Source organism: Trachurus trachurus, assembly GCF_905171665.1.
Source record: "Trachurus trachurus genome assembly, chromosome: 3".
Taxonomy (NCBI): Eukaryota; Metazoa; Chordata; class Actinopteri; order Carangiformes; family Carangidae; genus Trachurus; species Trachurus trachurus.
Window position 1 is genome coordinate 22,832,046 of NC_139893.1, and position 27,018 is coordinate 22,859,063.

The 27,018-nt window shown below is 41.4% G+C and overlaps 1 protein-coding gene across 1 annotated transcript; it reads left to right on the forward strand.

Annotated features, from left to right (window-relative positions):
* Positions 1 to 815: 815 nt before the first annotated feature.
* On the forward strand, positions 816 to 26,390 carry LOC311001340 (solute carrier organic anion transporter family member 3A1-like; the record flags this gene model as incomplete). Its single annotated transcript, XM_083992405.1, has 10 exons — positions 816 to 974; positions 3,877 to 4,336; positions 21,627 to 21,725; positions 21,952 to 22,221; positions 22,312 to 22,476; positions 23,001 to 23,199; positions 24,777 to 24,912; positions 25,108 to 25,280; positions 25,671 to 25,735; positions 26,014 to 26,390. 10 exons carry the CDS (start codon positions 816 to 818, stop codon positions 26,388 to 26,390), a joined length of 2,103 nt encoding a protein of 700 aa, XP_083848531.1.
* Positions 26,391 to 27,018: the final 628 nt, after the last annotated feature.

Consider the following 27,018-nt stretch of genomic DNA (forward strand, 5'->3'; position numbering starts at 1 on the left):
CTGCATCGTCATGACAAAATAACACAATTAAAGGCTGGAATAGGGTGAAGTGTGAAAAATGGGGACTGGTCATTTTGCGTTTGTGTCTGATATTTATTGCAAGTGTAAAATCAGCTGCAATTATAGCCTAACATAAACAAGAGCAGCTGTAACCATTAGAAAGAAGAAATCAATCCAATTTGTGCTTTGTCATTTCATGGCCATGAGCAGTCCTTGAGACAGTCAGTCTGCTGATGAAATGTTGCATGTTTGTGACTGAAACTGAACGTCTGCACAGGTAAAATGATGATGTGGACAAACACGTTGAAGGAGAGGGGGAGAGAGAGAGAGAGAGAGAGAGAGAGAGAGAGAGATTACACCTCTCTCGGTCTCTGGATGGGAGGAGCATCATCACACAGCCTGCAGTATGCAGAGCTGCGGATCAGAACCGGGCTCACAAAACCACATCTAGTCGGCACCGGTCCCGGGAGGAGATGCAACATCCCGGATGTGGAGAAACCAACGGCGTCCTGTGATTCTACGTCTCGTCTTAGAAGCCGTCATACATATAGATGCGTAACCTACGTATTTAAATATGATGTAGTCGATACGCACTGGCTGGACAGGCGGTGAAGAGAGGTCGCTGACGGACTGTGCGTAATGCTGAGTGGACAGCAGCGTTTCTTGCTGTGTATTCCAGCCAAGACGGGCTACTGACAAGAGATTCGCACTTAGTTCTGCAGTTCAAGCTCGTCATCAGAACCAGATGCGCTCGGCCGGACCGGACCCGTTCAGTTTAATGCCGTCCAACCCGACTGGAGCCTGAGCCCCGAAGGATGCAGGTTAAAAACCAGATCTGCACCGAGCGGAGCAGCACCGACGACCCGGAGCAGGATGACAACCAGAAGAAGACCTCGTGTTTTTCCAACATTAAGATTTTCCTGGTGTCGGAATGTGCTCTTATGTTGGCACAGGGCACCGTGGGCGCCTATCTGGTGAGTTTCCACGGAGCAGAGCAGATTCAGCCCTAACGTTGGTCTGAAGGAACGTCATATCTCAGTGTATCTCAGGTAACATCGGGTTAACGCAGCGCCCTTCAAACAGACACTGGCAGACAGTGAGTAACGATGCGGCGCCTCGGCGTGCTGCGGTAAATAATCATATTATTCTGATCACATTAAAATAATCACATCCTCCAGTAACCAAGGGACGCGGTGCTTTCACTGATTGATGAGTTGCTGCGTATTATCCATCAGGCCTATGCACCATCTGCATGACACAAAGCGCCTCACAGCGGCCGTGTAGGCTCCACGTTGTTGCTGGAGAATTTTGTATGCGTATATGGATGGTCTGCCGGAGAGCAGGTTACGAAACACTGGTCAGGAGGTTTCATCCAACCTGCCGGCTCGCTCTGCACCCATATCGTTCATTAATGCAGGAGGCCTTTGACACCGTAGGATGCAGGCCTAGGAGATGACGTGATCACCACAACACAGGCGTCAACAGCTTATCCTTTACTCATAAACACTGTGGCAGTGTCATCACAAATAATGGACTATTGATGTCATCAGACTGATGTCAACTCAGTAAATGCTCAGGAGAATTAATGAATGTATGTGCATCTATATGAATATGAAAGCTGACATTGCATTATGGATTATTGTTTCCTCGGTTAAAGCCTGGCGTATTGATACTAGATAACTTGTATTTGTAGTATAGCCTACTTGTTACTTCTATTGATTCCAGAGACTGAACACCTTTACCTAAGAAGTCATAAGAAAATATTGTTTCCTTCCAGATAGGCTGCTATGACAAATGTCATAATGAGAAATGCTTACTGAAATTAACACAGAAAAGAAAGCAGTTTGAAAGAGGCAAAGGGATCCAGATCCAGTCTTTTCAGCTTTTGTTCAGAAAACAAAAACAATAGCAGGAGGATAAACCCTATGGGCTGATCTCCAGTGTATAGTAATACTGTACACCTTCACATTGAAGTGCATTAGGGCTTGCTCTTTTAAAGCAGCATCCCAAACCTCCTGAAGTGCACCTTTAACAAATCCCTCTGCAGACAAAGGCTCTATGTCTTTTCTCTCTTGTACTGTTTGTCATCAGATCTTATTGCCTCTATTATATTTTCAGCCACTTTATTGTCTCATGTTGTCCACGAGGTGTTTATTTAAAGGAAAATACAGTAAACTGTACTACAAACTAAATCCCTGGCACATAGGCGAGCTATAATGACTAATGGTCCTCACCGTCAGCACAGCAGCAGTACCTGCGTAACAAGTATTTCACTTAATCAAACTGAAATGGATAGGTTTTCTCTTTCGTCTGCTCTCTGAATTTGTACTGTCTGTAAATATAGGTGTTGAAAAGTGGCTGGTCTCAATGGGGCCAGACAGAAATCCTTCAGGGCCGCATGAGTAAATCTCTATCCTGCTGTGTGTGCAGATGTTTACAACTGTTCATTGTAACTGTCATAATTCAGCAGGAACAGTGGACACAAGCTGAAATGTTTGGTAAACGTTAAACTATTTTATCTAATAGACTTGCAGTGGTAACATCTTATCTGTCAGTGGATCCATGTGTGCTACATGTTGACAGAACTAGGTTAGTGTTTCACAGTTGGAATAATAAACCCATGACGGCCTTCCTCCCATTTTAGAAGTGAATTACAGATTGTTCATCCTTTTATGGAAAGTTGAGAGGGGGTTGGGGGGGCTGCCAGTTGTCTGGCTTTGTTACTGTTGTCCAGACACTTCTGGTGGTGACATACCAAGGACAGACCCATGCATGACAATGCTGAGGGCTTAGCACACAGTTATTTCTCCTTCAGCATTCATATAATTCATAGCATTATGATAGAAATGGTTTTTATGTATTAGTTTACCCAGAAACAGTCTAATACCCTTCAGAAGGTCAAAGTAAGGTAATTAAAGAAGAGCTACTTTCTGATATACACTGTGTGTATATATACACAGCTATCTATCTATACACATCTATCTATCTATCTATCTATCTATCTATCTATCTATCTATCTATCTATCTATCTATCTATCTATCTATCTATCTATCTATCTATCTATCTATCTATCTATCTATCTATCTATCTATCTATCTTAAAATAGCTGGAAAGTCTGATTCAGCAGAATAAGAAAAGCAACAAAGAAAAGATAAATGGATATCATATGTGATCAGTTTGCTTCAGAAGTCTCAAAGCTTGTACAGGACCTTTTGTTGCAGATTAGTAATTAATAGAAGTTGAAAATAATTTAGCTTTCTACTCTGAACCAGCACAGATTTGATGTAAGAGGCCAGTTCGTCACTTACACACACAGCAGCTGGTAAGATTGTGTTTGTGCCCGTTGCATAATTAGAACAGCTGCATGAGGTTTCTCGCCTGAAGTTGCACACGTGCACTCATCCCTTTCTTCCAGGCTGGCATCAGCCTTGCCTCAGGGTTGTTTTGGGAGAAGTTTGGGGATGAAGATGTTAGAAGCGTCACCCACTCCCCCTGTGGTGCATCTCAGCTTCTGTATGTTACCAACAGGTTGTTGATGTTGGTACAAGCTCTGAGGGAGTGGCAGATGGCTGCAGTTCCATTCTGCTCTCAATGAATAACACCTGAAGCTAAATACTCTGAACATCAAAATGGGATTGAAAAATTGAACACCTATATTCCCTTTAGAATAATTACAGCAAGAGTAGAAACTACTGTGTGGGTTGGTTATGATGTAATTGGCAGTCCTAAATGGTTACTAGTTGTAAAAGCTCTATGTAACACCTGCTCTCTCTCTCTCTCTCTCTCTCTCTCTCTCTCTCTCTCTCTCTCTCTCTCTCTCTCTCTCTCTCTCTCTCTCTCTCTCTCTCTGTGTTTCTCTTTCTTTCTCTGCCAGGTAAGTGTTTTAACCACTCTGGAGAGACGCTTCAACCTCCAGAGTGCCGATGTGGGTGTCATAGCCAGCAGCTTTGAAATCGGCAACCTGGCCCTCATCCTGTTTGTCAGCTACTTTGGCGCCAAGGCCCATAGACCTCGCCTCATTGGCTGTGGTGGGATTGTCATGGCACTGGGGGCATTGCTATCAGCCCTGCCGGAGTTCCTGACTCATCAGTACGAGTATGAGGCCGGGGACTCATGGCATGCTGAGGACGGCAGGGACGTCTGCTCCAACATCTCCAGGTCAGACAACCGAGACTCTGGGTTTAAATGTGGGAACCGAGCCAACACCAACATGATGTACCTTCTGCTGATTGGAGCCCAGGTTCTGCTGGGCATCGGAGCCACACCTGTCCAGCCTCTAGGAGTGTCCTATATCGATGACCATGTCCACAGGAAGGACTCCTCACTGTATATAGGTGAGTCATTCCGACCTACTCTACAACTGTGACATCAGTGCTGGTTTTCACCAAATCCTTGAAATGAAACATCTCCATTACTGACTGAATCAATAGCTTTTTGCAGTAGCTTCCCTCACTGCCAGCTAAAATGTGGTCACAATGTACAGTATGTTCCATCATAGGTAAAAGACCACAGACACCACAGAAACAATCATGTGATAAATGTGCGGGGTGTTAGTGGTCACTGAGCTCTTAAGCTTTTTAACAATATACAGGAAGGAACAGACTTCAATTCAGTTTCAGAGACTGAACTCAACAAAACAGCACCTTCATCTTCATGGCTATTTTTTTTTCTTAAATTTTCAGGCAAATAAGAGGAAATAGAAATATAATATTAGGGACTTATTCAACTAACACATACCAGTCCAACAGAGAACAACATTCCGGGGCATTAAAGAAATTCTGCAAATATCTTGAATTAATGCTTCCCACCGTTGATATAGGGGGCTTGATCTTTAAATATCTGTATTTATGAATGAAATGCTTCCCTACATAATTTAAAAATATTTTTTGGGAGATCTAACCAATATCCCTCTCACAAAATACATGTGTTGTTGTTCCAATTTAATCTTTTGTGTGAGAAGTGATTGGATGGATATAATCAGTCATTCCAAAACTTTTGAATGTTATTTATTTGGCTTCAGGGAGGATTGAATATGATAAATATCCTTTCTTTGCAACTTCATGGCCATATTCTTGAAGATTACATTTTCCTTTTTAGCTAATAAAACATTTCTATTAAACTACTTGCTGATTAAGTTGATACCAACAATATAGAGTGATTGTTATTCTGACAACACTAAAAGCAGTTGAATCATTGTTGAGGGTGGTCTTCATTACCCTGTAATATTCCTCAGTTAGGCAACCAACATTAAATCTATCACAAAAGTCTTTATCATTAAAAAAAGAAATACCTCCCAATCCATCAGATGAATTACGCCCCATCCATGTTCCTTAAATCAGTGGTTTCCTAGCAGTCAATATGGTCGTTGGTGCGTTGTGTGGTGTAAAAGTTAAAGACATTGGGTCTCATTCATGAAACGTGAGCAGCACGGATTTGCGTGTAAACCCTGAGTAGCGCAAATTTACGTGGATTTCCGCATTCATCAATCTTTTAGTAGTGCTGATTTTTTCGTAGCTACTCACAAAATCTACACCTGCTCCGGACTGTGTGTAGCGCTTGTGTAAATGTAGGAATGCAAATAAATACTGCTTGTCACTGTTGAAAATTACAATTTTAATCCGTATTACTCTCTCTCATGTTCAAAATACGCCGATGCCTTTGAAACACGTAATTTAAACATGACAAACAATTAGAAATATTTGGAGAGAGAGACGTTTTAGGGATCGGACACGCACAAACACGTCAAGGCTCCATCTAATGATGATAATAATCTGATATAAAACCGGAAAAAACTTTTTTGTGTTGCTACAGTACACGCTCGGTGGGCGCACACTTCACCCTGCGCAGTAGCGCAGTCAGCACCGGTTTGGATGGAACTGTGACAGACGGCTGGTGCTTCTGTAACAATGTAACCTGCCTATATAACTTCATGTGTTGATACAACCATGCTCCTCTACAGCTGAGGCTGTGAAGAGCCTCCTCCTCCTGTCGCTGCTGTAGCTCTGTAGTTGTGTGTATTTTTTTTTTTTTTTTTCATGTTTCATATCAAACTATTCTGGCTTTACTTCTTAAATGGTTATTTAATCAACCAAGGATAGGCCTACTTAATTCACTAAATCTGTTACTTCCCTCCAGCCTTTGATTACCTGTCCCAGTCACACCACCACTACTAACAGAAGAGAAATAGGCCTATATATTTTTTCTGGACTCCACTTCACCCAAAATGACTTCGATCCGTGATCTCTCTCTTTTTTTCTCTCTCTCCCTCTTTCCTCGTTTGCGTCATGGCCGCAGGTGAGCAGGATGCACCTACCTCCTAATATGGTGGCAGGATCTCCTTATATGGCTATTCATGTATGGAGATCTATGCTAATTGCTGATCACCGGGGGCGTGTTGTTAGTTTACGATGGCTTGGCATTCATGAAGTTACACACGTGTTTACGATCAGATCTGAGTTTCCCGCACCGTTCATGAATCCGGAGTAGAGTTTTAGTAGAGTGAGCTTTTATGTGCAAATCTACACACAGATTTACTCACGTTTCATGAATGAGACCCATTGGGCCCTAGTTTCCTAGACCGAGCGAAGTCTAAGCGCAGCGCAGCTTCGCCACGCCAACGAGGCGTGTCCAGGTCCATTTTGCAAGTTTGGTGGGCAGCGCAGTCCGACTTAGGCCAGCGCAGACCCTCCCCTCGTCCCTCCTACCGGCGCAAACGGCAAAGGGGGAGGAGACAGGGCGGGAGGGAGACAGGAGGAGGAGAGAAAGGCGTGAAGTGGGATTAACACAGCTGATTCGGATCTTCACCAATCAAATGAGCTCCTCTCCTCACCTTTAACTGCGCCGCGGGTGATGCGCACTGCAAGTTTGTCATTTTATACTTTGACATGGACGGAGGAGACAGCGACGCCAGAGGCCGAACCTCTCCCAGGAGGAAACAGCTGTTTTGGTCTGGAGGTCCAAGCTCAGAGTGACAGAATAATGAGTTTACTAATATCCTTAATCAGGTTTGATCTGATACACTGAGAACCGCTGCCCAGTGTAAAAAACAACAACTAATAAACTAATAAAGAAACTCACATTTATTCAAACCCTGTGTAAGAAAGATGAGAGGTGTACACTAATCACAACATAAACAAACACCATGCATAACAGGGATGGAATCAGCGTAAGGACGCTCTCTCTCTCTCTCTCTCTCTCTCTCTCTGTCTGTCCGTCTCTCTTTTTTTCTGTGATGAGAGATGCTGAGTATAGGCTATATACAGACTATCTGATACCGAGGCTGTTGTGGTGGGCTAAGAGAGATGATGATTTGTGTTTTGTTTTTCATTACGGCTGCGTGACGACGCGGTCGCTCGCCCTCTAATAAATTAATAAGTAAATAAATAAATAAAGCGATCATCACAACGGCAGTGCGTAGTCTCAACACGGCAGTGACATGCAGTCATCCTCCACCCTCACAGTCCTGCTATTGGGACATCCACAGCTGCTTTTCAGTGCCAGTTCGTCCCTGCTGTGTTAATTCAGGTGGAGTTTCCATTACGCGTGCCAACAGCCTTTGATCTGACGTCAGATGTGACGGGACAATCTATATAGATATAAATTCACGTGATGATTCCATTAGTTGCATTAAATAGTGGTTATTGTGGATATTTATTGCATTGAAATGTGCCTGGAACTGTGGAAACCTGCCTGTGAGGTCTTGGTGACGTGTGTGCACTGCGCACCTGGCAGCCAAACTTCCACTGTGTCGTCTGCACTTCGCCCTGCGCTGAGAGTAGACCTGGTTTGAGGTGGCGAGCATTCAGCGCACCCTCGGCGGGACATTTTCGCACGAAACTTCCACTGCGCCAAACTGAATCTGTGACGCCTCCCCCTGCTGCGCGGCCACACCTATCTCAGCGCAGCGCGATCTGCCAATCTGACCTTGCGCTAGGCTGCGCTGGTCGAAACTTGCATTACACCGGCTGCGCTACCTTGCGCCACCTGCGCTGCGCCACCAAACTAGGGCCCATTAAGTTCCAGTAAAGGACAAATTGCAGACAAATCTATGATCTTTAGACCATCATTCAACGTTTTCCGTGGTATAACTTTTCCTATTGTAGTATCATTAGTTTTTCTATATAAAATTACATTTCATTTGATTTTTTTTCTAATGTAAAAGCTTGACAAATTGATCTTGACAGAGTTAGACAGTAGGACCCATCCAGAGTTGTTTCTCTGTAACCATGAACCACGTAACCATTTTCTCCCCCTTATTTCCTTATTTCTGGTAACAGTGACGACAAGTACCAACTCCTGTTTCAACCTCTACATTACAAATTGAGTAGTTTTGTATTTGTTGACGATTCATATGCCATACTTGAGCATCTTCTAAAGATAATGGTGTGTCGTCTGCAAATTGACTGTTCTGTTGCACCGCTGTATAATCTTTATGAAACATGAATCTTTCTGTCTTCTGATTTAAAGTTTGAAAAAAATCTCAACTAATGGGGGGCTTTATAGAAATCCTGAAACATTTTTTTCATTTCAGCTGCAATATGTGCAGATAGCAGTTTACGGTCAGCACTGAGTAGTATAATTGGTCCTTAGTTGTCTGGTAACCTTTTATCCTTGCTAATATGCTTGAGAACAACTGTAATTAGACATTGATGCTTGGCTATCAGTTTGTTTCTCGCTATGCTTTCTCGCTTTGCCATTAACAATATACTTTCAAAAGACTGTCTCCATCAGCCATTAAATTCTTCTATTTTTTGATCAGATGCACACTTTTTTGAGTGAATATCACATTTTTGGTATTTTTCAAAAAAGCTTGCAAGTCAGGGACTGATTATGCACATGTATCAAGCTTACTCTTTCAATGATTCTGGTGTCCTTGCATTCTAGTTAGCTCGCAGCTACCTTATTCTTCTGTGTTCTTTCTCCCAATTGCTGAAATATGAAATATTTATTTCCTTGATTCCTTCCTCAATCCACTTTGCTTTTTGATCTCTAAAAGCCCCCTGTGTCCTTTTCAGATGGATATTGTCTCATTAGGATCACATTTGGATTTGAATTGTCATTAGTCTTTTCTTAATTCTTACTCAGTTCTGCTTTCCCACAACATTGGCTCGTTTCCTGAAACAAATTCGTTTTTTTTTTCTTTTCTTTTTTCCACAATAATTTCCTTATTGAATTTCTTTTTCAAATTCATATTCATCACAGATACTGTGTATTTCAATTTCAGTCCTCACCATTTTTTATCTTTGCATAGTGTTTCCATTTCTTCTCTCAATTTTGCTGGCAGATTTGAGTTTTGTTTCCATAATGCAGTGATTGGTTAATGGGCATTTGGAAATGGTTCTTTCCAAGCCAAGCTCAATGACCAAATTAGCAGCAAGCTAATGATCAATTATGGATTTGCCAGTAATATAATGTGTATACCAAGATTTTTTTTTTCCAAGACGCAAACATCTTCATCATGTGAATTCTTACTGTTAAAAGTTTTGTTTTTATGTAAAGCACATTGAGTTGAGGTATGAAACGCGCTATATAAATAAAGCTGCCTTCCCTTGCCATCATGTAACTATCAGGGAACTCTTAAATTTAAAAAAAAAAGACCCTGTGGACCTTTGTAGTGAGTCTGTTTCCCAACCTGGTGAGTTTTCTTCAGTTTGTGGCCACTGTTTTTTTGTTGGCTCTCTCAGACAGATATCATTGACACCTTGTCTCTTTCTTGATAAAAACAGCCCAAATAATATGACAATACAGTCTCTCCCATGCTTTGAATGATTTCTTGTATGGTCAGGTTGGAGACCTCTTGCTTCTTACTTCCTAATTTTGCATACCTGCCCAACACTCTTTCCGCCTCTCCCAGGAAACTCATAATGTGCACAACCCTTATATAAATAATCATCATACATATCCATACATTTCAGATGTCTATCGTGTGATTAATTGTTCATTTTTATCTGTGGAGATGGCAGAACTGTTGCCACAAGAATGCATTTCCGTGTATAGATTTTATAGTGGCTTTGTTGTTCTGCCAGTCATTAGTGCTTGTGGGTTTGTTGTGTCCTTTAAATGTCAAGCACTATGCTGCAATACTTGCCCATTTTGGGACAATGAAAATGTACTTACTTACTTACTTATGTTGCCATACTGCTAAGACATAGGATTTCAACCCAACTGTCAACACAACCTGGCAACCCACAACCATAACTTGGCAGTAGTTGTGGCTTTGCTCCACATTGTTCTACCATGCTGTTTCTCTCCCCATATGGGGTTTGTGATTGGACATGTGATATGGTATCTTTAGCTCTATGCTGTCAACATACTGCTGCAAAACTTTGGCATCTTGCTCAAGGGCTGATGAATATGATGCTGGACGTGAATACCATTACAATGACACCTGATGCCTGTCCTTCCTCACCAGAAGATGCAAAGATGAAATACATCATGCTGGATGTGACTGGTCCTGACTTAGCTTAAATGTATAGTTTATAAAGACCAAAGGAGATGATTAAGAGTCAGTCCTAACAAAGACAAAAACAAAAAGCCCTTGATTCCTGAACTAGCCAACCAGCAGCAGGTTGAGTCCTTAATGATCTCACATTTGTGAGTCGTGATTCCATTCAGCTGGAAGTAATATGAAACAAAGGCCAATGGCACAATAAAACCTGCACAATCACAATATCCATCAGTGTAAATGGAATGATCATGTTGGCTTAATTGAAACATGACTGGCATTAATCATTTACGTGTGAACTAAATGATCGACTCTCTCTTTAATGAACAGAGAGGCTCATTTTAGGATTTTAAGATTACAATACAGTGGGAACGGCTTATACTGTACTGGTCACATCTGTCTGGGTCAAATTGATCACTGTGAGCTGATGATTATCTTTATCATTATCTATTTTATTACGATAACATTGGCCTTGTCTGCTTAAAGCCTCGCCTGAATGGTCAGGGTACAAGCATCAAACCTGTTGTTGTGACAGGGTGGTGATAGTAATTACACACTGTAAAAGTCCCAAAAGCAGTGCTACAGTGACAGTGATGAAGATATCACAGTTAGTACTTATAAACACGATAACACACAGTGAGCAGACAGGAGTAGCTGGTACCAGTTGTTACAACTCCAAAGGGTGGTTAACGAACAGTTTTAAAATATTTAAAAAGTTCTTGTGGGGAAAATGTAGAATAACATGTCAAGTACTGAGTGCTGTGGTGAGATCACTTGTCAGCATATCCGGCAGTGTGATGTCTTTGTCCGTGGATTTACTGTAAATGTGTAACGCATCTCAGTTGATGACTCATTTTCAGCTAGTTTCTACGGCAGCTTGTGCCAGCTGCTCAGCTCGTCCTCTTGATACTGATCTACACTCCCTGCTTTTAGAGCCTGTCCTCTCCTCGAGTTCACACATCATGTGTCCTGCAGCGCCGGTGTTCGTGTGTGCATCAGAGTGTGTCTGTACCGTTGTCCTGCTAGTAAATTGTGTTGTGTTGAGTGTTATGTCCAGATGAAAATTATACATGAAGAGAGGAGGTCATATCCACATTTATCCATCCTGTCCAGTAGTTTTTTTGTGGTTATAGTTGTTTTTTATTTAACTACAATACACCTACTGATACACAATTTTATTTCACAAAAGGTCTATTAACAAAAAAAGATACATGCGTAACTATCACTGTGGGTCCATCTAGGAGATGAAACTGTGACATGTTTCTGTGATACTGTGCAGCACAGTATTGACATAGTTCTGACCTGCTTAGATAATGTGTTTTGACAGTGGATGGAAATATCCTTGTTATGTTAGTTATGTGTAATGGGATGTATCAGTCCGTCAATAATTTTGGGACAAAATCGTGGAGTATGTGGTGAGGATTAGAAGAGAAGTCTTGTGAACAGGCAATTCCTGACCAGTAATGAAATGTTTCCTCTGTCCATGCTTGAGAGGGAAGTTGTGGCTGTGTGACCTTTGTCGCATTGGGGCCCTTAAGCAGAGCACTTTATCCACAACTTCTCCAAATGTTCACGGGCCTGCAGCAGAGGACTGTGGTTCTACTTGCAGCAGAAACCAGAGGCTGACATAACACACATTACAGCCTGTCTGCCTAAGTTACCAAGGCAACAGTACAGGGGAAGGCACTGAGGTGTGCCATTCCTGTTCCTGCTCACCGCTCAGCGACCTGCCAGTGTCAGAGCTCCATCTGGGGAGGTGGAGAGGATGAGACAGAAGACGAGAAAAAAAAGAGACTCCTAACAACAACAACAAAAAAGAATAGAAATGTAATGTGTATGTTTCTTGGTTAGGTTTTGGTGCAGAGCATGGGCAATCACACTGAATATGTAGCTGCTGTATCTTTAATGTTAAACAATATTATTATGATTGATGCATGACATGGAGGTGGTCAAATTTCTATTTTCGGAGAAAATGAAAGTCATTGTTATATTAACAGAATTATGCTAAAAATAAGATCAGAAAATAATTTTATGAGAGTGGCGCTTCTTCTGTGATTTGAACACAGCAGGAATAGCTGTAATTCAATTCGACAGGTCAAACAACCAGATGATAGGTTACTTGCAATTTATTTCTAAAAGTTGAAGTACCTGTTAATCAGTATCTTATCAGTAATTTCTGGTTATCGTTATCAGCCCTGAAGTCTACAGAGGTCATGAGAGCTCAAGCTACTGCAACACAGGAAATCACTAGCAATTGCAGAAAACATCTTGATCAAGTTGGCGACACATGCACTGCAAAGTCTGACAACACAACCAAATGCAGAAATGCAATGTTAGAAGTACAGATTACATCACAAGTGTTTCCAGGAGACACTAAAATGTAATGAACTTAGCTGGACTGCCCTCATTTTTTGATGCTTTGTGACTTGACATTAAAATGATTGATCAACAAATGCGTCCCAGCCATGATCATCCCTTCTCTCTGTCCCCTTAGAAACACTTCACCTGTATTGTGAGTATTTGATGCACTTGTGTTGTCCAACTGATAACTGAAAGATGTTTTCTGAATTTGCGGTGGATTGAGCTCTCTGGCTCCACTGTAGAGATTCAGTATCTCTTGGTGTGGTTCACCAAGAGATAATGTGGTGTGGTTCACACATTTTCCAGCTTTGACATTTATGCATTGCATAATCATGAGCAGTTGTAAAATTACAGATACAACTTAAAATGGTCTTGCATAAAGCTGGATATTGGCACTGATCTTCTGATTTAATTTAATTCAAGTCAGTTCCTCAGAATCTATCCAGGTGACCTAAAATGCTCATTATCGGTTATTTTTAGGTTATACTGAAAACACATTTCCCTGTTATTAATCTGTGGACCTAGGATTTATTCTCCTTGGAAAATGTAGTGACTAAAACATGATACATCTTGATTTTTTTAGCCCTGTCCATGAACTCTAATTAACTACTATCTAGTTTTGTAGGAGAGTGATGTGACAAGCTGGCTATATGAATATGGGAAATATTGCCTTTTTAGACATACTTAAGCTCATATTCTTGCAGATGTATTGTATTTGCACTTATTATTATTTTTTGGCTACCATGAGGCTAGTTGCACCTCCTTACAGTCTCTTCTGCTAGGCCTTGGCCAGTTGTATTGTCCCTGCTTGTGTTTCAGTGCAGACCTCTTGCAGGGTGAGAAGGCCTGCGGTTTGTTCTGTACGTGCTTTGATCTGCACAGTCTCTGCCAGCAGCACTCAGGGAGGAGGAGGGGAGAGGAGAGGAGAGGAGGGAGGAAGGGATAGACAGAGGATGGAGCAGTGCAAACTAGGCTTGCACAGCACCCAGCAACCCACCCTGCTTGGCTAGAGGCCAGTTCATACCAGATGCCTGATGTTACACTTGATATTTCCATGCTAGCATGTACAGGAACGCACAGTGCTTTATTGGATTTGATCATGTTCTAATAATCTGTTACGAAATATACGTACATATTTTTACATTAAAGGCCTTATTCAGTCTCGATGTAGAACAACTAAAACAAAAGCTAGGGTCCTACATCTGAATCTCTTTTGTGCTTTCTTTCTATATTTTGAACCCGCATTAGCTTCCCCACAGTGATGCTTAGTCTGCCAGTGTAAAACCACAAACCCACAATAATGAAAATCACACCATTATTCTGGGAAGTTGAAGCCAACATTTTTTTCTTAATGTCTGAACAAAATTGAATGGTGGCAGATTTAGTTGTCAAGACATTTTCCTCAAACCACAAATGGTAACCTTAGGGTGGTGCTAAAGAAAAGCTTAGTAAGGGTTATCCTCCTGGGACTATCAATGTCTATAGAAATATTCCATGGCAATCCATCAAAAACTGTGTTGACCATTGGGGCCAAAATATTTGCAACTAAAAATATCTTGAGAATAAATGATTAACTGTGATTTTAGTTGGACCTTAAGTATCAGAACTGCCTGTGAGTATGAATCTGATCGCATTTGTCTGCTGATGTTAGCCCAGTGACGGACTAGATCTGACAGTCTAGTCAGTCAACCAAGGACGTCTCTTAACCTCACGTCTTGAAGAGGTACCATCATTTGTTGCTGTTTGTTTTCCAAATCTTGAGTTTGAAAATTGGCACACGGTGCATCTTTGACCAACATGTTAACTCTAGATTTTTTAATGAACATACTGTTGTTTGTCATGGCTCATGCCTTTATCAGCAATCCTTTCTTCCATAACACCCCCCCTAAGCTTCTGTCTTTGCCACTTAAAGATAATCTGTTCTTCTCTCTCCACCACCCCCTTTCTATGCTGCATTTTTTTTTTTTTTTTTTTTTTGGACAAATGAGACATGTTGATCACCATGGTTACCTCCTACAATGTGACTGCTGGGTCGTCTGTTGTGGCTCTGTTATTGCATGGAGACCAGTCTTTATACAGTACGTATGTGTTAAGTGATGCCTTAGTATCTCTGCTGCTTCCCTCTCCCCATCTCCAAGCGGTAGGATTGTTTGACAAGCCTGACGTGTGAAGACACAGTTGCATTGTAAGACTATTCCTGAATAATGCAGCGTGACAGAGAAGCAGTTAGGAGTTGTTTAGCAAACATCTAAACCAGATGATTAAATATTAAAGTATCAGCTCTCCACAGGCTCACTAACAAACCAGATGATAGACAGAGAGGCTGCTCTGTTGTGGCCACATTTTCACCCCACGTGGATCAATACTGCCTGATTGAGAGATTGAGGACACAGGAAATACTCAAGAGCAAACCAGGAAACACTTAACACTTGCCCACAGCATATTTCTGTTCTGTGTCATTACTGCAGCCCGTTTGTCATGTTGCGTTGGCTTTCCCTTAGTGTACATCACCTTTGTGTATGTGTGTTTTTTTTTCCTGCATGTAGCTATGTCTGTCTGCAATCAGAAGAGTGCTGCAGGGATGGCGTATTAGTGTGGGCCAACCTGGATCTTAGCATCACGCTGATTCCATCAGTACGAAGTCAATAACATTTTTTACACGGGCTTTTGGATCAATGTAGAAAATGAAAAAAAAAAAAAAAAAAACAGTTCAGCACAGTCTTCACAAATGAAGACCTGATGCTGGAATACCATCACCATCTTGTTAGGCTATAAATCAACTATATCTTATTGTTGCCACTACCAGTGGCTTCAACAAAAGTCTTTTCTCTTCCAAAGTTAGTGGTAGTTTGTCAGAGTATAAACTCATGAAGGCTATATATACAGTAGGTGGACCGGTGAGTAGATCATTGAACATACAAAAATAAAAATTTGTTTTAAATATGCCAGATGTAGCTCAAGAGCTAATTTCCATCTGCAAAGAACAGATTGGTTTCTGTTCTTTGCATGATGACCTTAAAAATCCCCAACAACCCCTGTCATCTCATTTAGCCAAATATTAGCAATCAGGCTTGTTTATGAGACATCAAAGAAATCATGACGGGGTATTTGGTGACATATTTTACGTCATAGAATAAAACATGAAAATGTCTTGTGCTAACCAAACAGCCCCTTGAAAAAAAACAAAAAACAAGAAGTAGTCAAATGCAGCTGATTTCTGTCTTTCAGGTCTCTTTCCTGCAGTGCTCATCAGGCAGCAGGCTAGTCAGACAAAGCAGAGACTGTTTTGCTTATGTCTTTTGGTAGTTTAGAGTGAACACAAACAGCTTTAAAAATTGTTGTAATGCAGAACTGATACTACAATGCATGTGATGGAAAATGTCCACAGCGTGTAGTTATGCTAGCAGCTCGGTGAGATTGCACCTAAAGCACAGCAGGGATGAATATAATATACTTCATGCAACACAAACTCTGTCTTTGTAAACTGTAAACTGTGATTCTTTTTTTATCTTTAGTTGTACAGTTGTACACAGGTGTGTAAATATCTCTGGAATTATTGGATTGCCTTGACATTTGGCATGAATTTCCTTGGCACTTGGTATGAAGTTGAACTGTTGTAACTCTGATAGTATACATGCATCAGGTCAATTTTCTATTTAATATATATTTTATTTATCATGTTAGGCTGAATTTACAACCGTATTACTACAACTGTGCATGAAGACAAACAATCAAGATTACTGAGAAGTTGAACTAAATAAATATTCCCACTAGGACCATTATTGTGTACGTGTGCATTAGCACATCCGACTGAGCTACAGCAGAAAAGACTGGCAGCAGAAATGGCAGCAACAATATATTATACTACAGTACAGAGCTGTAAAGTGCAGTAAGCTGCAGTGCATTACAGCACAGTACAGGAAAAGAGCAGCCCTTGGCGCTCAAGGGGTCCAGCTCTGCAGCCGCTGGGTCAGCTTCTCCCTTCCTAGCTCATATCTTAGACTCTATTCATCGCTGTAATGCCCATAATGAAGCGCTGTGAGGCTGCAAGTTGAGAGACCACTGCAGCAAAATGTTTTTACTCCAGTGCAGTTATTACTCTTCCAGTGCAGGACAGCAGAGGAAGGAATGGACGCTGACTCAGCACACACTGTCCGTTCAGACCAGCCCGGAATGTTTTATGTGTGCACCTTTTGGGAGCACCTTTGCCAAGATACAAAGTGCCAGTGATTGAACTGTGCCATAATGTGAGTCTGAGTGAGAAATTATTCATGTGCTGGCAGTGTCACCAGGTAGAGGAGCGCTGTCTCACACAGTGTGACCTTGCCTCTGCTGCACTCATTACTGCTGGGTACAGAGCACGGATGAAGGTAAAGCACTGCCATCAGCTTAGGCTTCATATTCATCACTTAGAGTGTGTCTCTGTTTATTTGGAGTCATTTAAACAGAAAAATAATCAGGTGAGCATTATGATTTAACACAGGCTATATCATATGTTGATTAATGTTCTTCTTCTAGCAGCACTTTGTTCAAATTGAAACTCTATTACATTGTTTAGACCATCACACTGGGGAAATAAAACATAGAGAAATATATAATTAATTAAACCAACTACCAAATATAACGTGAAAAATATATAAATAAATAAAAATCTGTAATCTTTGTTTTGGTGCCAAAAAATGTTTGGAGTAAATGGGGCACTTTGCCCAAGAAGCATTGATTTCAATTTTTGATGATCACTTTGGTGCATAACATTGCATTATACTGTGCAATCTTACATTATGGCATTTATATTGTGACAGTTTTACTTCAGTGCTGTTGTATTGGTAGTACTATTGGTAGTGCTGGTGCTGCTGTATTGATAGAGGTAAAATTAGGGTCTGGAAATAAGCATCACTGATATTAAGGCATTATTTTCTCCTCTTATTATCTGCTAACATTCTTAGATATCTATGTTTAGATATTTTTAGATATGTATGTATTTTTTGTGTGTATAATCAATATGTAATGGCGATTTTGATATTGATATTTTAGAAAGCTACAGGCCTGTCTTATATAGCCTACTGTATGGCATTAAACTTAGCTACACGAAGAGGAGCTGTCAGGTCCTCTACAAGCTCTCAGCTTAAGTGGAGTGTTTCTTCCTGACATTTCCAAATGGCTGGGTCAGACGCACAAAGACTAAGCTGCCAGAGTGTTACATGGATATCTGAGTTATCTCTAAAGTCCGGAGTCCTCCCAAATCATCTGCACTTTAATATATGTTCCTGTGAATTATACTTTTTTTGAATAAGTGCTTGACCTTTATCTCTTGCTGGCCTGTGTTCATTGTCAACCAGAGAGGAGATATGACATAGGGTAAAGGAGGATGCGAAAACAGGCTGATATGCTCATACAAATAATGGAAATCCATTAAAGTTCTCTCTGGAAATATTTTATACTGTGCAGTGTCTCCAGGGAAAGTCATGCACTGCAAAAAGCCTATGTGTGTGTCAGTTCTCCACTTTGGGTTTCAGATGTCTTTGGCTAAGAGGACATGATGTAATGTTAGTTTTGGACAAAAAAAACACATGGCTCAAAATTAAACATTGTTTTATTTAATTTATTTTACTTAACATTTAAACTAATATAGATTGTTTTAAAGGATACTGAGGTAAATGTGTAACTCATGACTTTCATTTAACTGGATGAAGCTAAGTTGTTGAAGTTGATTAATTTAAAATAATTTTCCACAACATTACCATAGCTAATATTGTTTTAGAAAGAAAAGTCATCTAACATTCAAGCTGCTTTCCTGCACAGGTATTTTTCCTATGTCCCTCAACAAATGGCACCATCACTGCAAAATAAGCTTTCAAAAGACGGTCACTTTAAAAGTCTAGTTTTACGGTCCTGACCGTCTCCCTGTACCTGTTTCTGCTGACGGCATGTTCCAGTCCGTCCTCCCAATTCAGTCCTTTCATAAGTGCAGCTGTGATGAAAACAGAGAGAGCATCTCGTCCTCGCTTCACACCGAGGTAGAAGTGCTATCACTGCACAGTCAATAATCCTGGCAGATTTACAATCGACCTGTAATGAGCAATCAAAAGTCAAACCAGTACCATGAAAATGAACCCATCTCAGAGGCATTGATTTCTGCATTTAATGTATTCAAAATGCATGCACATCATAATTCCCAAATCATTGCAGTTGTTTGCATAATATGTCTGATTACAATGCAGCAACGTTTATCTCAAGTAATATTTAATTTGGAAAAGGGCAGACGGAAGTTGCTATATTTTTGAAAGGTAATATTGCTAAAAGTTTCTTAAAAAGGGCACATTGTACAGGCTTTTTAAAATGGTCTTTTTTTTTTTACAATACAGGTTTGTTTTCCACATCAGTTTTCTGGGTATTGCTAAAATATACTTGAATTCAACAGTAACAACAACAACAATCTCAACCTAGTACATAAACTACCCTTTGTAGAATCCTAAACAATTTGCATTTTTTTAACTTCAAAAACAGTCTCTGAAGGTCAGAATAATACTGTAACTAATAATTCACATTATTCAAATGATTCATATGATCTTCATTTAAGCAGTCACAGAAATCAAAAATTTCTGAATACTGTTGTATGTATGTGCGATGGAGTAATAAAGGTTTCACTGTGTGGTTCGAGTCACTTAAACTTTAGAGCTTTTCCAAGGAAATGGCCTCAGATGTACCAACTACCAACTGTGCAGTCCAAACAACAGCCTAGCGTTAGCTCTGACTGCTTCTCCTGACGGGTGTCTAGCAGCTGTTGCTATAGGATTATGAGCTTTCTGTCTTTTCTCATGGCATAAAAAAGCTTACTGGTAATTCTCCCTCATCATGCTTATTGCTGCTATTAACATCAGCTGTTTCTCTTTGAAGGCCACCCCAGGAGCTCACCTTACTCCAGTGTGTGGGGGACGCAGTAAAAGTAATAGTAAAGCTGGTTGTGCCCACAGTAAAGTTTAGAGGATGTGGAGCTTTGGTGTATTGAAGATGGGATTCACGGATTGGCTGGCACCCAGCATTTTCTGCTGGTTCACTGCCATGTTTTTCTATGTGTGTATATGGCTCCCTCCCTCCCTCCCTCCCTCCCTCCCTCCCTGCCTGCCGGCCTGCCTGCCTGCATCACATACATTATGGATTAGCTGTGTTGTCCTGTATTTGTCTGTGATTTGACTCCTGGTGGGAGGCAGAGCAGCCGAGAGGAGGATGCTGATTGGTTGGTGGTTGAGTTGGCCCTGCTGTAACCCCAACCTGACACCTGACTTCAGTCACTAGTGACTCTGCTGAAATGGGCATAATGTCACTGGCAGAGAAAGTCAAACAGGGACAGAATGAGCAAGTTTTTCTTGTTGTCTGTTTGGTTAAATTATTTTTCATTTTATATTTTTTCATCCCCTCTTTACCTTTGTGTCAGCATCTTCTACCATTGCTCTTATGAGGTACATCTACAGGATGTTTTTTAGTCTTGAATTAAATCACCACTGAGATGGAGAGGCAGTCGATCATTTTGTACAGTGTCTACCATGAAGGCTTGGACCTAACTGCTGTGACATGTATCGAATCTGGCCTATGGTCTTTTGCTACATGTCATCAACCTCACTCTCCCTGACGATCCTGACTATCTCACTGCAACTATCAGAAGAAAATGGAAAATGCCGCAAAATACACACATTGTTAACTACTGTATACAAGCAAATAGCAGCTAGAGATGTGGTTCTAGATTTGAGAATGGCAATTAATTGCCCCACTACCTCTTTTATCAAAGCTCTCTGATCGCAACATGATCTTAATATGAAACTTGGCTCACAGCTGCCACAAGATGGACTGTTCACTATTCATATTACATCATTAACAAGTCAAAAATTCAACATGTTTATTGCCACAGGTTTATGACCAAATACCTGCAAAACCTGTGACGTGTGCTGTGCTTGGTTTGGTTCTGATTCATATTTAATAAAGGGTGGGCAGCTATCAGATCTATCACTGGCAATAGTCACAGCACTGATAATTACATCCTTCACAGAGTGGCTGACTGTCCGTCTCATTCTGTCAGGGGGAGGGGTCGCCTCTTCTGCTCTCGGCTCCAATCTTATTCCCATTGTTCCACTTACCACCAGCATGGATAACTGAGTTTCACTGCCACATAGACACACAAACACACACATTCACACGCACAGTCCTGCACAGTCTTCTGCTTATTGAAAACCTCTCAGCCTCTGGGCCAGAATGGGGCAGCTTCGCATTGAAGGAGAGGAAGTCGACCAGAGCTGCGTGTCAGTGCCTCCCCACTGCTCCAACACTAAGAAGCCATTTCCTGCTTGATTATTTATGATCCTCCTGGATAATCTAGTCTTAGATCAATTACCCTGAGCAACCTATGAGCCGCATATTACAGTGGCGGTGAATAAATCTGTCGGTGAGAGACATCTGGTGAAATTTAAAGTCCTTTGGCATTGATGGATTCAATACAAATCTTTCCTTAAATAGAATACGTTTGGTTCCCAACCATACAGTGGATTTAACAACATAAGTGTCCTGTGGAGCAGGAAGCTTCATGTTAAAACATGTTTTGATAAATACTCTAGTCTTGATACAACACTGCCCTCTGCTGTCGGATCAGCTGAAATGCAACTGCAGCTCAGTTAAGCCACTGTACACTGCTGTATTACTGTAAAATAAGTGAAAAAAGAAAGAATTCCTAAGTTTAACATGAACATTGAAGTTTTGTGTTTTTGCTGTTGCTGCTTCCATTTAACCAGTTGACATTTTATATTCTTCTGTCCCTCTTTGTCTTGCAGGTATTTTATTTTCAACATTGGTTTTTGGTCCGGCCTGTGGCTTCATCTTAGGTTCCGTCTGTACCAAAGTCTATGTTGATGCTGTCTTCATGGACACCAGTGAGTTGGCATTCATTCTTTGTTTGCATTTCTGCTGTCGAATTCTTCAGATTTCTTTTCTGTGTATTAGTTATATTTATATTGAGAATTAAGAACAACACCAGACAGAGCAGGCATAATTCACTCACAGTGAAACTAAATTTCTCTTCATTGATCTGTGAAATGTCATCTTACTGGATCATTCTGCATCTATTCATTGCGGTAAATTCCCCTGCCCCTTGTCCAGGTAAGCTGGACATCACCCCAGATGACCCTCGCTGGATCGGGGCGTGGTGGGGCGGCTTCCTCCTCTGTGGTGTCTTACTCTTCCTGTCGGCCCTCTTCATGTTCGGCTTCCCCCAGGCGCTGGACGAGCAGGACATAGACGGTGGAGGGGAGAGTGAGCAGGCCATGCTGCCTTCTTCTTTGACCCTAGAATACCAGGGATCTAAGCCCAATGGGGCCATCCATGGTTTTGATATGAACAGTGGACTCTCAGTCTGTGAGCATCTGAGAGGTAAGAGGAAACAGAGGAAGCAAGTGAGAGAGAGCTGATAAGAAACAAAATATCTTTTCTAACATTTTTTTCTCTTCATCATTGACACAGTAATCCCCCGGGTGACCAGGCACCTACTCTCTAATCCGGTGTTCAGCTGCATCACATTGGCAGCCTGCATGGAGATTGCTGTGGTTGCTGGCTTTGCTGCCTTCTTAGGAAAATACCTGGAGCAGCAGTTCAACCTTACCACCTCCTCAGCCAATCAGCTGCTAGGTAGGCAGGTCACAGTCATGTCTAATTGTCTCATTGAGCAAAGTCTTTTTTTGAACTGTTCTTGTCAAACATCAGGGCAGAAGATGAGCTATTTGTGAGGATTTCTATTCCTAGACGATATCAGTAACAGCTGTTAACTTACAGTACCAGTCTTTGGTGGGAGCTTCACTCGGCATTGCATTCACATGCGTGCTACAGTTACCTCCCAAGGGCAGTCTGGATGTTGCAGTGACTCGGTATCAGAAAAGTGATAAAATACTAGGTGGTAAGCATGCCATCTTCAATAGCAGTTGAGAGTAGATAGCAAGACAGAAATATAAGAAAGAGGAATGCTGTTTGATACTGAATTTCTTGTTTTTCTTTTTGTGTGGTAAGTAAACAGCTGTAAATTAGCTCCTTTAAAGTTATATGGTTTAAAAAATGAAGAACTATAACAACGTTACTTGTATAAGTAGCCTACATGTACGTATCTCTACAAAGTAGTAGAATTTCTGTGGTGGACATCCCTGTCATTCCCTCCCCAGGTATGACGGCTATCCCTTGTGCCTGTCTGGGTATCTTCCTTGGAGGGTTGCTGGTCAAGAAGCTGAACCTGTCTGCTCTGGGCGCCGTCCGTATGGCCATGCTGGTCAACCTGGTGTCCACCGCCTGCTACGTCTCTTTCCTCTTCTTAGGCTGTGACACTGGACCTGTCGCAGGGGTTACAGTGGCCTATGGCAACGAGTAAGAGAGATAACCTACTAATCAGAGCCAAGAGTCTGTAATTCTATATTGGCCTTACCAAACTGTATAAGAAACATATTCTATAGGCACAACTTTCTCTCCAAATATGGAACTTTCTCGTTTAGTTGTAGCTATAATTACTTTAGAAATATTACCACCATAATACTGGATGAATAAATGCATAATCTAATGGATTAGCTGAACATTTGGGGAAATACGCTTACTTGCTTTCTTGCCAAGAATTAGATGAGAGTCAGGGCGGTGCGTGGCGCAGTGGTTAAAGCGGCCGCCCTATGTAGAGGCTACAGTCCTCAACGCAGGCGTCCCTGGTTCGAATCCCGCGTTGGGCAGACCTTTCCTGCATGTCATTCCCCCTCTCTCTGCCTCCCCCTTTCCTGTCTATCTCACTATGTGCTATCCAATCATGTATCATGTATGGTAAATATGAAGCCACAGCGAGCAGACAATCCGCTTAGCTTAGCAGGACACAGCTAGCCTTGAAGGCATGTTTGTCATAGAGAGTTGCTATCAATCTATTTGTTTAACCTTTGACAGCAAAGTAAAAGGGATTTTTTACTTAGTCCCTTCCCATGTTTAAGAGACTTTAAATTACACAAAAGCTATTGTTGCCTTTAGGATGTATATCATACCCACTCTACTATTACTGTGCCACCGCACAGTAATATCAGGTTTATGTGTTATTATTGTACCTGATATCTAAAAGAACGAAAGACCTAGCCATATACATAATATATACAGTATATATGCTGTATATATAGAGAGATTTATTCAGATATAGAGATAGTTATATAATAAATAGCAAATACATATCCATATAACTGACAGCTGTCAAACATATTTGCTTTTCACTTATCACTGATTACATGGTGCCTTTAGAGTTCATCCGTAAAATATTTAGCCCATTGCATGATAAAAAAAAGTGAATGATTGACTTAAAGCAGAAGTAAGTGATATATTTGTGTTAATATAAGTCTTAAATAGTTATATCTTCCGACAGCAATCACTTACATAGAGTGTTTGGACTGAAACACGGGTCTGTCAGTCACTCTGCTCTGCTCTGAGCCGAGGAGAAAACATTTATCGTATCCTACAGTTTTTATCCAATGAGGAGAGAGAACGGCATGCAGGGCTGTGTGTACAGCCAAGGGACGCCGTGAATGTGGCGACGTAGGGACGAGGACTGTTATGGTGCGTTCAAGGAAACTCGTATTTTTCCGACCGTGAAGTCGTACCAGTTCGATCTGGTACGAGTTCACCGGTCGGAAGTTACGAGTGACTTTCACCGGTAAAACAGGTCGGAAAAACACGAGTGGGTTGCCTGGAACGCTACAAAGTCGTAAGTTGTGGCTTGAAGCTGTAATTTACGATTTCAAAAGCCTGCCTGGAACGCAGCATTAGCGAAAACGACCGGACCACTCACTTCTGCTTTAAGACTTGAGACTTAAATGAATCAAATGAAAATTTGCAAAACTTAATTTCATAGTCAAATTAAGTGTTTGTTAATGTGGATTTTGTATGTGTTTATCCTCAAATATGACCTCTGACTTACTCCGCAGAACGTTGCACTCCTGGCAGCGACCTGAGTCAGCATGCATAAATAACTGTAACTGCTACACAGCCTCAGTTAGCCCCGTCTGTGGCTCCAATGGAGTCACCTACCTCTCAGCCTGCTTCGCTGGCTGCACCAAACCAGTAAGTGGAGACAATATATAACACTCACTCACTCACTCACTCACTCACTCACTCACTCACTCACTCACTCACTCACTCACTCACTCACTCACTCACTCACTCACTCACTCAGCCACCAGACATTTTCATACTGTACAGCCTTCCCTGAGAAAGAGGAGTAACTAAGCTGCACTTCCTCCTCTCTCTTTGTGCCAGAACCTGACCAGCTGTACATGTATATCCAGCAACAGTGAAGATGCAGTGGCTTTACCAGGGAAGTGCCCCAGCCCTGGCTGCCAGCAGGCCTTCCTCACCTTCCTATGTGTTATCTGTGTGTGCAGCATGATTGGAGCTATGGCCCAGACGCCCTCTGTCATCATCCTTATCAGGTATGAGACCTGCTGTTCTACGTACACTCCACAAGAGGGAGCTGCTGACATTTATGACTGATCAAGGGTGAAATTGCAAGTGTAGAGGAGAGATTTGTGAAGGTGACACTGAAAGAAGAGAAATACTGACAGAAAAGACAACATTTTGTCATATAAAGTGCATTGTACATATTTATGTAGATGTGTATGGAAATCACGTACATAATGACATCTGTCTTTCAACTAAACGCTTAACGATATAAGTATAATGAAGTGTCACGCTCCATGTGTTGTATCATTTATTGTTACTATGAAATATGTATGTATGAGGATTTTTTGTCTATCTGCTAAAGTGGTTTACCATTTACCACACAGTACACATTGTTCATCTCAGATGTTTCTCCATTTCAGAACTGTAAGTCCAGAGCTTAAATCGTATGCCCTTGGGGTTCTGTTCCTGCTCCTGAGACTCATAGGTAAGAAACCTCAGTTATCATAAACATCGGTCTTACAGCATGTTTGTGTTTCTTATAGTGCTGTATTTGCATCGGTGCACTTTCTGTACATGTATGTAGGAGTTTGTTCTACATGTTACTGACCTGTAGCTTTACTCTGTCATGTAAATGTCAGAGCAAATTTTCACCTCGGTTGAAACTTCATCAGCTTGTCTGTGTGGATTTTAGACCTCAGCTCAAACTGGTGCTCTTTGCCCTTTTGACCTGGTGCCTGTCTGTACTGCGTCTCCCCTCTCCAGGCTTCATCCCTCCCCCCCTGATTTTCGGCATGGGCATCGACTCCACCTGTCTGTTCTGGAGCTCGGTTTGTGGGGAGAAGGGAGCCTGCATGCTGTACGACAACGTGGCCTACAGGCACCTGTACGTCAGCATCGCCATCGCCCTCAAGTCGTCAGCCTTCATCCTGTACACCACCACATGGCAGTGTTTGAGAAAGAACTACAGGAAATACATTAAGAACAGCGAGGGTTACCTCACTCCCACCGAACTCTTTGCCTCCAATGTGACTCTGGACAATTTGGGCAAGGAGATCACGCAGAACCCAGCCAACAGGACAAAGTTCATTTACAACCTGGAGGACCATGAGATGTGTAACAACATGGAGTCAGTTTTATAGTGGCACTCCGCACAGTGACTGCAGACTAGAACTGTCAATGTGCAACTGACCTGATGTGCGATGTTTTCTCGGTGTTGTATTGGTTTAGAAGAATGTCCGTAGTAAGCGTTTTATCCTTTTCTCACCCAAAACATTAGATTAAAACAAAATTGAAGAGATGTTTCCCAAAATGCTCTATATCCACATTGCATTCAGTTTTTTTTTTTGTTTTTTTTACAGAAATTTAGATTATCCAGTATTTTGCCAAAAAACATTGATTTTTGTTTGTTTTGGAATTATTTGACATCAGAGTAGGATTTGAAAACAAATACTGGGAGAGAAGAGAAGAGCGACACAATATAAACTGCACCATATTTCAAACAGGGATGTTGCAGTTACATGTTGCATCCCTGACCATTTACCTACCTGAACACACCAGGAATGATTTTCTTTATAGTAACATAAGAGTGAAGTAAAAATAGTCATATTAGGTTTAGGGTTTAGATGTAGTTCAAATTCAGAGCTGTGTGAGAAGCAGAGATCTGTCGATTCATCAGCTTTATTAGAGAGTTTATTTTCCTTTAGAAGGAAGTATTTCTCAGGTCTGATAGAAGTGACAGTTAACTTAGTGTTTGTTGTAAGATGATAT